The following is a 13,131-nucleotide window of genomic DNA, read 5'->3' on the forward strand; positions in this document are numbered from 1 at the left end:
TAATCTTTTGAATCCCTTTTATGTGATTTTATTGAAATCAACAGTAATAGTTTGCATAATGTTCACATAAATTATTAAATATATAAATAATAGAGAGTATTATAATTACTAACAGCCTTAGCTAACTATATTTTTAAAAACTGTTTAATTGTAACTATTTACTTTAAATTTCTTTTAAAATATAGGGAAATCCCCGGAGATTCATAATTGTTTATTCGGTATTAATAATCGTATTTAACTCTCAAGGTCTCAAGACAAGCACTCGGTGTTTGGGTATCTATTTCAACCATATCACTGACAGTTTATGATCTAAATACCTCAGCACTTTGGTCCCAATAATATGATTCTTTATTTATTAAATCTGAATTAAGTATGGTTGTTTGGAATACCTACTTCAGCATAAAATTCATTGTTACCGATTTTTGCCGAAGTTTTACAACTACTTTCCTATTACTCCTCATATTTCTTTTGATACAGTGTGTGTTATTTTGCAAATATATAATAAATTGAAAAAGTGGAGGACATTTTGTAAGTAAAATTTGAAAACATTGTTTTTATTTTATTGTATTAAAATATTTATTTGTAAGCATTTGCAAAATGATACAATCTAAAAAAAGAAAAGTTGATTTGGAATGCAGAAATTTTAATGAAGCATGGACAGAAAAATACCTTTTTACGAACATTGGTAAGAAAGCAATTTGTTTAGTTTGCCATTAAACCATTGCTGTTTTCAAGGAATATAATTTAAAGAGGCATTTTACATCAAAACATCCAAAATATGCATCGTTTTCTTTAGAAGAACTTAAAAATGCTGCAGACAACTTAGCAAAAAACTTAAGTAAACAACAAAATATTTTTAGCAAACAAAGTAACATCGAGAAATCTACCACACAAGCAAGTTATGTTATTGCACACAAAATTGCTAAGTTATGTAAACCTTTTTCTGAAGCAGAATTTGTTAAACAGTGCATGGTAGAAGTGTCGGAGATATGTTGTCCTGAAAAAAAACATATTTTTGAAAATTTAAGCCTGTCAAGGAGAACAATAGTACGACGGATCGAAAATATTTCAGGAAATTTACTCGACCAGCTAAAAACAATAATTGCTGATTTTACATATTGTTCTCTGGCGTTGGATGAGTCCTGCGATATTACTGACACAAGTCAATTATTAATATTTATTCGGGGCATTAACAAAAAATGTGAAATTCGCGAGGAACTTCTTAGTGTGCATCCAATGAAAGATACAACTACCGGTGAAGACTTCTTTAACGCTGTTGAAGAGTGTTTAGTTAAAGTAAATTTACCTTGGAACAAAATAGTAAGCATCACTACGGATGGCTGTCCTAGTTTAACAGGGAAAAATGTGGGCTTACTAAAACGAATCAGCGACAAAGTAAAACAGTTGCAGCCAGAACAAGACATATTATTTTTACACTGCATTATTCATCAAGAAGTGTTATGTAGAAAAGTTTTAAAATTGAATCACGTCGTTACTGTTGTGACAAAAGTTGTAAATTTTATCCGGGAACGTGCCTTAAATCATCGACAGTTTGTTGAATTTTTGAAAGAAATTGAAAGTGACTTTTACGAAATTCCTTACTACACTGAGGTGAGATGGCTTAGCATCGGTAAAGTTTTGGACAGATTTCAATATTTGCTTGATGAAATAGTATCCTTCTTGTCGATAAAAGAAAAACTACATGATTTTCCTGAATTGCAAAATGAGGCATGGCTAAACGATTTGTCGTTTTCTGTAGATATTGTAAAATATTTAAATGAACTTAATGTAAATTTACAAGGGAAAAACCAGTTCGCTTTCAATATGCACTCAAATGTCAAAGCATTTATGATAAAACTAAACTTATTTGCTGAGAACTTTAATAAAAAAATATTAAACCACTTCCCATCATTACAAACACGACGAGAATTATTGAAAAATTCTGATTTTCTTAAATATAGTTCAGTAACACAAGAGCTGCATACTGAATTCCAAAGAAGATTTCAAGATTTCAAAGCTATTGAAAAACCTTTGTCATTAATTAGTCAACCTTTCAATTTTGATGTGCAAGAAGCTCCTGTTGAAATTCAGCTAGAATTAATTGACTTACAGGCAAATAATTTATTAAAAGAAAATGTTCAATCAAACGAATTGAGTGCTTTCTACGGTGCTTTGAATACAGAACATTTTAAACATTTTTTAAACTATGTTCAAAAATACCTAGTTTTATTTGGTTCGACATATATTTGTGAAAGAACTTTTTCGTTGATGGTTTCCACGAAAAATAAATATCGATCACAAATTACTGACGAAAATCTACACTCGGTATTAAGGATTGCTACAAGTGATTTGGATCCCAATTTTGAAGAAATAATATCACATGAACATTCGCGATTTCACGTTTCGCATTAACTATTATAGAAGTTATACTTATAATGAGTATTCTATTAATTTTAACGTTTAATGTTTGTCTTTTTTTTTATAATTTTATTTAATATTAGGTATATTTACAAAATATGTATCAATATAAATTAATTTGTATCGTTAAAATATAAATAAATCAGAAAATAAAATCTTTCAATAACTGATTTATTTAATTACCATTAATTTATTATTATTCTTCTAACGCCGACTCCACTAATGAAGGTTGGCTAAAACACCATTGCAAATTCGTCTCTATTTTCTGCTTTTTTTAAAAGCGTCTGTGTGTTTAACCCGGTCCAGTCTCAAATGTTTTCAGTCAGAATATTTGTCGTCTACCAGGACCCCTTTTTCCTTCGAACAACTCGTACATATCATTTCTGAGCATGTGCCGTAAATATGCTGTCTGTCTCCTTTTAATGGAGGTCAAAAGTTCTCTGTCTCTTTCCATTTCGTGCAACATCATTTTGTTCGTATATGATCGGTCCGTGGTATTTTCTAAATTCTCCCAAAAAGCCACATCTCAAAAGCTTCCGGCTTTCTCATTAAGTCAGCATTAACAATCCAAGCTTCGGCACCATAAAAAAGAATAGAGTGGATATACAACATTTTATCAACTAATATCAGATTTGCAGATTGAGTCTTTGGTGACTCAGAAATGTCCTCATCTTCAAAAAGTCTACCCTCAATTGCTCTATTCTTGATCGAATTTATGATTTCGAATTTAAATCTTCCGTAATCCAGACTCCTAAGTAAGTATTTCATTTTGTCCACTTGCTCAATATCTTCATTTTTTATCTGGTTCTTTTTCTGGATCTTCTTATGATTTAATATAATGACCATTTTTTTTTCAATTACGTGACATATTTTACTGGGCACAAGTTTTTCGCATGTATTCCCAAGTAGGACAATTTATTATTACCATTTTCTAATTATTAACAGTCAAATTTCTTTGTCCAAATGCTTTAAAATAATACTTATAGTATTTATTTCTTGGGCAGGGAATAAACTACACCAAAAAAATTCGCGTGGGCACAGCGTACATATCCGGTATAGTCCTCCGGCCCGAGAGACATTTTGAAACTTTCATTTTGGCCCGCGCTTAAAAGTAATTGCCCACCCCTGATCTAAGCGGTTTTTTTAAAATTTATGGGTTTTGCAATATTTTACCGTCAGCGAACGGACTAATAGTAGAGGATCCGATATAAGGCCGATCTGCATCGATCTATTTAATGGATAACGTGTGCGTGAAGTAACAATGTATTTTAAACGGGATTTACTTTTTCGCACTGTTTTTGACACACTTTCATATAATCAAATATCCTTAACTTTCGCGTTGTCATGGTGATGACATAATGAGCAATAAATTACAAAAAAAAATTTGACAGTTTTGTGGTTTGAAAGAAATTAGAATGTTTAAATAAGTTCTAAAAATTGTAGAATAGGAATGAATTCCAGTGATGAAGAGTTACAGTTTTTTTATTTGTTTATCGTAGATAAAATATTGTATGAAACTGTGCGTGAAGTACTTTTTGCGAACTTAAGCGATGTATAGCACTCGCTCCGTTGTCGCTTGTGCTCTAAACATCACGTGCATTCGTAAAAAGCATACTTCACGAACTGTTTCATAAATAACTATTTTCATATATTAAAAAAAATGTTTCGACCCGGGTAGATATTATTCCAGATTTTCAGATTTCAGCACAGTGTTAGATGGTTGGGGCATATATGGAGAGCAGGTAGCGTAACAACTATAAACTCAATTTTACAATGGAAACCCGGAGTTACAAGGAGACGCGGAGGAACTAGAATAAATGGTTACAGGAAGTAAAGGAAAATTTATATAGGGCAGGAATTAGAGACTAGCAGAAAAAGACAGAGGATAGAAAGAACTGGAGAAGCACAGTCAATAGTATCGAGTAGCAGACTGGGACTAATCTGCTCTAAAAAGATGGATCTAGATAGCTTTTTAGCAGCTCAACCCCACCTGGTGTATTTAGCCATTTAATTTTCTTATTACACATTATTATTGGTACATCAAAAATTAAAAGGACGTTGCCTGTAATAAAATCTAAAATTCAAAATTTAATCAAGAAAAATAATAAATATTAAAATTTCCTATAAGTTCAAATTTATTTATTAAAATTTTTGATATAATTTTCATAAATAAATTACTTACTAATAACACTTTTTTAATTAATTCCAAAAAATCCATTTTGCAGCAATAATAAAATATTAGTATTTGTAAAATAAATATCAATCATATCATAAATAATACAGGTTTACAAAAAAAAACTAAATTTCGGACTATTTGACGAAACCATGTTACAAGGGGGTTTTTGGGGTGGCTGATCACGAATCCGGGGTCCGCTCACCTCTTTCACGCCAGGTAAAGGTCATTTCAAGGTCAAATCAAGATAAATCGACAGTCGCTCTGAGAAAGTATATTAGGGCGTTTTTGGTGTCGCTGATGACGAATCATTAGTCCGCTGACCTCTATCACGTCTAGTTCAAGGTCAAATCAACATAAATCGACACAATCGCTCTGAAAATATAGGGGTTTTGGAGTCACTGATCATGAAAACTGCGGTCCGTTGAGCTCTACCACGTAAGGTAATGGTCATTTCAAGGCCTAATCAGGACAAGTCCACAAAACTGATTTGACCTTGAAATGACCTTGACCTGTCGCGGTTGAGCTCAACGGACCCCAGTTTTGTGATCAGCGACCCCAAAAACCCCCTAATATACTTTTTCAGAGCGATCGTGTCCATTTATCTTGATTTGACCTCGAAATGACCTTGAGCTAGACGTGATAGAGGTCAGCGGACACAAATTCGTCATCAGCGACCACAAAACCCCCTAATATACTTTTTCAGAGCGACTGTCGGTTTATCTTGATTTGACCTTGAGATTACCATTACCTGACGTGATAGAGGTCAGCGGACCCCGGATTCGTGACCAGCGACCCCAAAAACCCCTTAGTCATATGGTTTCGTCAAATATTCCGAAATGTATTTTTTTTGTAAACCTGTTTAATCAAAAGAATATCAATCTTTTAATTTAAATAGACAACTTTAAAACATAGAACTGCATTCACAACTGTATTCACAGTAAAAGTTTCAAAAGATCACATATTACGCTTAAAGTAAGAGGTAAATCAGCAGACGAGTCGTTGTGACTTCCAAAATATGACAACACCGCTGGAAGTGACAACGCACCTTGAACTACCCTATATATGGAAGCCATAACGTATGCTGTACGCTTCGGTATATACGTATATATATACAAAATTTATTTTGGTAAATCCTTTCCCCTCAATAGGTAGACCCATTTTATAAGCCCCCCTTTTACCAAATACACAATTTTTAAAAAATAATTCCTAGTAGAAAAGGTGGAAGTCGGACAGCCTCTTCTGTATACCGGAAGTCACAACTTAACGTGCATCAATATATATATATATATATATATATATATATATATATATATATATATATATTTATATATATATATATAAAAATGGGGTTGAAGTTTATTGGGTATCCAGCTGAATAAAACCAAGTGGTACTCTGTTTAACAAAACGTTATATTTCGCTGATTTTCATCAGCATCATCAGACGAAAGCTACAATATTTAAAAATGGTACATATATATGTATATATATATATATATATATATATATATATATATATATATATATATATATATATATATATATATATATATATATATATATATATATATATATATATATATATATATATATATATATATATATATATATATATATATATATATATATATATATATATATATATATATATATATATATATATATAGAGTGAAACATGTATAGAAAATTACAGACCCATTTCCAAAATTTCTATTTTTGCAAAGATTTTTGAGTCAATTATGGCTTCAAAAATATTTTTTTCAAATAAAAGTTTAATAATTCCTGAACAACATGGCTTTATGCCAGGTAGGTCTACAACCACAAATCTAGTGATCCTAGAAGAATTCATTTTGGATGCCTTTGGGAAGGGGACTCAGGTTGAAGTGATCTATACCGACTTCTCAAAGGCATTCGATCGGGTTAACATCAAGATTCTTATGGAAAAACTAGAAGCACTAGGAATTCATGGATCCCTACTTGAGTGGTTGGAGAGCTACCTGACAGACAGGCTTCAGGTTGTCAAAGTCAAGAATTGTCTTTCTAAAGAAATTTTGGTTAGGTCTGGCGTCCCACAGGGTAGTCATTTATCAACTATTCTTTTTATTTGTTTCATAAATGACATTTTAGAAATCTTTGAAAATTGTGTTATTTTGTTGTATGCTGATGATTTGAAAATTTTTAGAATTATTAAGGATGTTAGAGACTGTGTAAAAATGCAAAAAGATGTAAACAATTTCTCACAATGGTGTACAAAGAATGACCTTTCACTTAATATCGATAAATGTAAAATAATGCGCTTTTTTAGAAACTCTGTTTCAATTACTCTATAAATAATATATTTCTGGAACCAACAAACACTTTCAAAGATTTAGGTCTATTTTTTGATCCCACTTTATGTTTCAAAAATCACTATAATTTTATTTGTAATAAAGCTTTTAAATTACTTGGATTTTTGAAAAGGACCTTGTCAGAATTCAATAATGTGGATTGTTTTAAAATTGTGTATTGTGCTATGGTTAGATCAGTTCTGGAATATTCCAGCACTATTTGGTCTCCTTTATATAAATGTCATATTGAAAGCATTGAGAGAGCTCAGAAAAAATTTCTACGCTTTGTAGGCTATAAATTAGGGATTTCTTCAGAAGATATAGTGTATTGTGACTAGTGATGTAACGAATATTCGTATTCGCATTCGCGAATATTCGCATGCTTTTACATATTCGCATTCGCAAAATTTGTGCGAATGTTTTGCGAATATGAAAACCAGAAAAAAAATAATTTTAAGATAATATTAGGATATTAGAGAGTTATTGCCACCGGCAAATAAAGGATCCTTTATTGCAGGATACTTTAATAAAGGACAAATACAGGACGGGTCTAAAAGAGTGGTATTGCAAACGCAGTTAAAGAATCTTTTATTTTGACAAATGACATGAAATATTTTTGTAAATATAAAAATAACCTATAAAATTCCATTTGTCGATATAAAGAAAATAATATAATTGAAGAGTAAAACGTTAAATTTAATTATTTTGTCATTTAAAGATGTTTAGAGAACAACATAATATATCCCATAATACTCATCGTTCAATAATATGGAAGTGCAATAAATTGGAAATACTATTTTAGGAGTTTTTAAATACTTTTGCATTATGGGTATATGTAATGGGGAATTTCTGGAGAATATATTATTAGGGAATAGTGGATATCCATTCCTCAACTACAACTACCGAATGACACCATTCCAGAATTTTCAGACAGAAGTTGTGTTTTTATAATCCATCACAAATCCCTTCAAGAATTGTTATTGAAAGAACATTTGGTATTGTGAAGAGATTTCCCATTTTACCATATGTAATGAGATGCAAGTTACCTTTTATTCAAAGAATAATATCAGCTTGTTCAGTTTTACATATTGCAGTAGTACATAATAGAGAAAACGTTGAAATACTGGCAAATGAGTGTGCTGTTGATATTGATATAGAAGCTGTGGCAGTACATTTTCAACCAGGAGCTAATCTAATGCGACTAAATTGTGTGTGTGTGTTTGTTTAAAATTATTGTTCGACATTTAAAGCTAGCGCTTAAACTAATTTTATTTTTATTGGACTGCAGTTTGTTAATAAATTTATAAATAAATATAAATATTATATTGGTGACTGATTTTAAGTATTTTATGATCATTAGCAGGTTTTAAATAATAAATTTATAAATATGTACATACATGCTATTGGCGTTTGATCTTTTATCCATTATGGCCCTCTCTTTCTTTCTTTTCACCTCTGGATAACTAGTTATCAGGAAGTTTATCTGACAGAAAAGATACTAATAGATATCTGACAGAGAGAAACTTCCCGTTAACTGGTTATCCGGAGCTGAAAAGACAGATACTAAGGATACTGTTATATAAACTTCACAATAATTAGTTATCTGAAAATGAAAAGACCTCTAATCTGTCAGATAAACTTCCCGATATACAAAAAGATAATAGAAGAATTAAGCTTTATGCTGGTTTTTATTAATTTTTTTGGCAATGTTTAAATAAACAAATACTGATGGCATGAAATGGATCACGAACAAGGAGGAATGCAGAAGGAATTGGAGATTGTGTTTACCATTAAACGCATAAAACTGCAGTATCTGGAACACATATGATAAATCAGCACCGTTACTCCCTGCTGCAGTACATATTGCAAGATACAGTCAAAGGTAAGCGAAGACCTGGTAGAGGGAGAATATCAATGGAACTGTTTCGAATCGCAGCTAGCAAGGTTATGATTGCTATATGATTTCCAACATTCGAAACGGATAAGAACCAAAAGAAGAAGATGGCATGAAAATGAAAGTCTATTAATACTTTTGATTAAAAACTTTACAGATTCTAATCTATAAAAGATTAAATTTTCAAAAATAAATACTTGAACCTTTGTTTTATTTTGTTAACCTGTTGTTATATATCTGTTGAATAGAACTCTATTTTGAATCTAGAATTTTAACAAATCCTAACTTTCATTAAAATTTATTGATCTTATATCTTCAATCTCTTATATCTTCAATAAATATTTATTTCTATAGAAAAATGTAAAATATATTGAGTTTAATAAATGAGTTACTGATATTTTAAGTCTGATCATTGTAATTAGTAACAATTTAAAATTATTTACGTAATATTCCTTTTTACAACTTCTTGTAATAACTCAAGCTTCAATAAAATGTTCTTTTCTATATTCGTTTGGGTCAAAACATCAATAATCTATATCTCAGAATATTACTTAGAGTTGTTTTTAATAAATAAAACCCAACATACAACTTTAATGATGAAAGTTTAATCAAATATCAATCCCACAATACATAAATTATCAATCCAAAGAAGCGACAAGATAGATTCAAAATACAAGTGAAGTTATACCTTTCTTCACATTTTTGACAAGTTATGTCAAAATAAAGGAACTTTTATTAAAATAAAGGTGTCCTCTAATTTTCCTTAAATACAGACTTCTATTTTATTAAAAGACAAAAATAAAAGACGCAATACTGCGCATGCTTATATGTCAAAATAAAGGATCTTTTATTACAGGTCGACTTAAAAGACGTTGGCAATAACTCTCTAATAAAATCAAAATCTATTCACTTCTCATCTTTTTTTATTAAGAAAAGGTAACCTAACCTTAAACATGCAGCTACTCTCAAACGGAAATATGCAGGACAGAACAGCAGACAAAGAGACAGAAGATGGAATGAAGCGATAACTCACTGGAGACCTTGGGACTACAAAACAGGAAGGGGCAGACCACAGACGAGATGGTCGGATGACCTAAAAACATACGCAGGGGCCAGATCGACAGCATTAGCACTGAACCGAGAAGAGTGGAAAAATAAGGGGGAGGCCTACGTTCAACTTTGGACAAATGAAGGGCAATATATAGATAGCAATTAACCTTGTATAATCACATTATCAGCCTTCACTTTTTTTATTATTTGGTATTATGTAATGAAGCTTAAGATTCCGATTGATTTACACTAAATATCAATTAACTTATACTCATTATAAATTTAGGAAACATTACAAAAATAGAAACAAATCAAAAAAACTGAATATTCGCATTCGCATCCACGAATGTCGGTAGCAGATATTCGCATACGCATTCATATTCGTGAATGTTCAAAAAATGACATTCGTTACATCACTAATTGTGACATTTCAAAATTGCTTAATATACCAACATTAGAAAATCTTCGTTTAATGCTAGATTTGGTTTTTCTTTTCAAGATTGTAAACAGAATGATAGATTCGCCTCAAATTTTGCAGAGAGTAGGTCTTAGGGTTCCTCAAAGGTGCACAAGATCTAAGGACGTTTTTCACTTAGAATTCCAACAAACAAACTATTGTCTAAATAGGCCTATAAGACGAATGTGTCAATCTGAAAATGGTTTAGATGTAGACTTTTTTTCTAGCTCTCTGAATAGTTTTCGAAAAAAGCTGAAAAAATCTTTTTAAAATACAATGCAGGCTGTCACTGTAAACTGTCATTTAGGTATTTATTCTATTCATTTGTTTTGTGTAAATTGTATGTAGTTATTGAGTTCTCAAACTGTTAATATATGAATTATTTAATGATTGTAATTATTGTAATTGTTATAACCGTAAATAAACTATTCATTTATTTATTTATTTAATTCATAATCACACTGACACACGATTGTTTGCTAGAAAATTGGCTTATTTCCAATTGTAAATAGAGACAACAAAGAGAGATAACTAAAGGATTATTTGTAAAATTAAAATAAAAATTATTCTTATTTATGCATTTATAAATGCAATGGTAGACTGCATAGGTACTATAGTAGCAGCAAGATTTTTTAATAATATGCACCCTTCTGTAAAGTGTCCAAGTACTTTTTATTACATATTTACAAATAATAGCAATAAAAACACAGTTTATTCAATGATAATGAAATTCTTAGTAGATATTTTAAATTAACACATTGTGAATTTTGAATTGAAAAATTAGAATTTTTCTTTTAATTTTGGCAAAATGCCACTATAAAAGCATTAAATTAACTAATTTTTATTAGAAATAAATTAGTCATTATGAAAGGGCAAATTTTCATCAATAAAAACAATAATTTTACTTTAAATTAATAAATGTATTATCAAATTATATCAAATATAAAACAAGACAACAGTAGACTGAAATCTAACCTAACATATGACATAACTATAACCCTAAAAATCTGACATTAGAAAGTAGATTATAAATTTCTCACAAATTTGTAAATAAAAGAATAGACAAGATGTTACATATTAAAATATGCATGTAAAAAATGTTTTGACCTTATTTATTATATTATGCAATAACCATCTAGAGCAGTTTAAAAAACACACACATACTGCTTATTAATATGTGTACCAGTAAAGCCTGGTACAATATATTTTATTTTTCAACCATAAAAATATAAACCATGGCAGTTCATGGTCAGTCATATGAATTATGCATCAAAAATATGATAGAACTATATTAACCACAAATTCCTAGAAATTGAAAGAATATAATTCATCAATTATAATTGCATTGGTATTTAAAGTCTCTGAATATTAACTTGTCTACAATGATAGAGAAAACAACACCGGGTACATAATAAACTATTTCCGTAAAATATTTACTTAAATTTCTCTAAATCGAGTCGGATGGTATTCAAACCCTATTATACTAGTCCGGGTTAAGTGGTCCATTTATGCATAAATATAAATAACAGGAGATTCAACAGGATACTAACCTTGACTGAATCGAGGGGGTACATAACACAGTGCTCCATAATCCCAGCTATCGCGCCAGCAATCATATGGGATGATACATTATCGGTGGGAAGCGTTTCGTAATCTCCAGGATTCATCTTGTTGAAATAAGTTAAAAACGGTAAAACAAGAAAAGGGAAAATTTAGCGGTTAGTGACGTTGTCACAAAAATGGAATGATGTTATGTTTAACCAATTAAAATATATATTAACATTTAAACAATTTCCACCATTAAACCCTTCATTCACAACTGCACTGTCATTTATGTCATGTGGTGTGGAGTGGAAGCTAAACTGAATTGAGGTTATGTTGCTTCTGCGTTTTATCAAATACTATAGAAGGGTAATACATACAACTCTTGACATTTCCCATTACATTTTGGGCAGCAAACAAAACTGCGCCATCTAGTGGTATGGATTGTAACCACAAACTATGAATGACATGGAATGATCGAAGATCTGTCAGTTAATCCATTAACCTAACTTTTTGCGTGTGTTTAATCAAATGTTTAACGTTTATTATATGTTTATTTTGAAATAAAAATGGATTTTGTAAATCTGCTATTACTAAATGAACTTAATGATGTGGCAGAATCAGACAGAAATACATGATTTAAATCTAGATCGACGCCAGTTACGCCAATCCATTTGAAATTGATGACCATACCATGTTTTTATGAAACATTTCAGTGCCAAAATCTATTACTGTGAGGTGAGATAAAATTAAAACATTGTAACTACCAAAGATTCGGAGTTTTTTATGTTTTGTGATAGTGCTAAAAATTTAATGGACTAAGCTCCTGTCGTAAGTTTTTATAATATGCTTCTTTTATACAATGTTTTTTTCCTGTTAATATCACTGTATTTACTGAAAAAATAATTATAATTTATTTTAAACTAAATGAAACAAATAAATTTTGTGAAAGCTTGATATTAACAGAGTTTTTTTTATCCTGCCCTTTAAATTAATGACTTCAACCTCAAAATATAGATTACAGACAAAGAAGTCAGCTACTTCATCCATTTAGTGAAGACTTTTTGTTTACATATCTGTAAACATCAGTTCATCTACATTGGTAAACAAAACGTCTTCAATAAATGATGAAGTAGCCGAATTCTGTACCTTTATTCTCCATCATCTGTATAAATAAAGAATACTCAAAAGTGGTGGGTTTTTCGATCAATATGTAGAGAATAGGCAAAGAATTCGGCCCTATCAGTAAAAATCTATTAAAAATGGGTTT

The 13,131-nt window shown here is 30.4% G+C and overlaps 1 protein-coding gene across 1 annotated transcript in view; it reads right to left on the reverse strand.

Annotated features, from left to right (window-relative positions):
• The window catches only part of LOC114328571 (mitoferrin-1-like), a 110,636-nt gene extending 97,828 nt beyond the window's left edge, over positions 1-12,808 (reverse strand). The window contains exon 1 of the mRNA XM_028277457.2: positions 11,870-12,808. Coding sequence (XP_028133258.1) covers positions 11,870-11,986 — 117 coding nt within the window. The 5' untranslated portion in view covers positions 11,987-12,808. The remainder of the gene's footprint in view (positions 1-11,869) is intronic.
• Positions 12,809-13,131: the final 323 nt, after the last annotated feature.

Source organism: Diabrotica virgifera, chromosome 5, assembly GCF_917563875.1.
Source record: "Diabrotica virgifera virgifera chromosome 5, PGI_DIABVI_V3a".
In the NCBI taxonomy this organism is placed as follows: Eukaryota; Metazoa; Arthropoda; class Insecta; order Coleoptera; family Chrysomelidae; genus Diabrotica; species Diabrotica virgifera.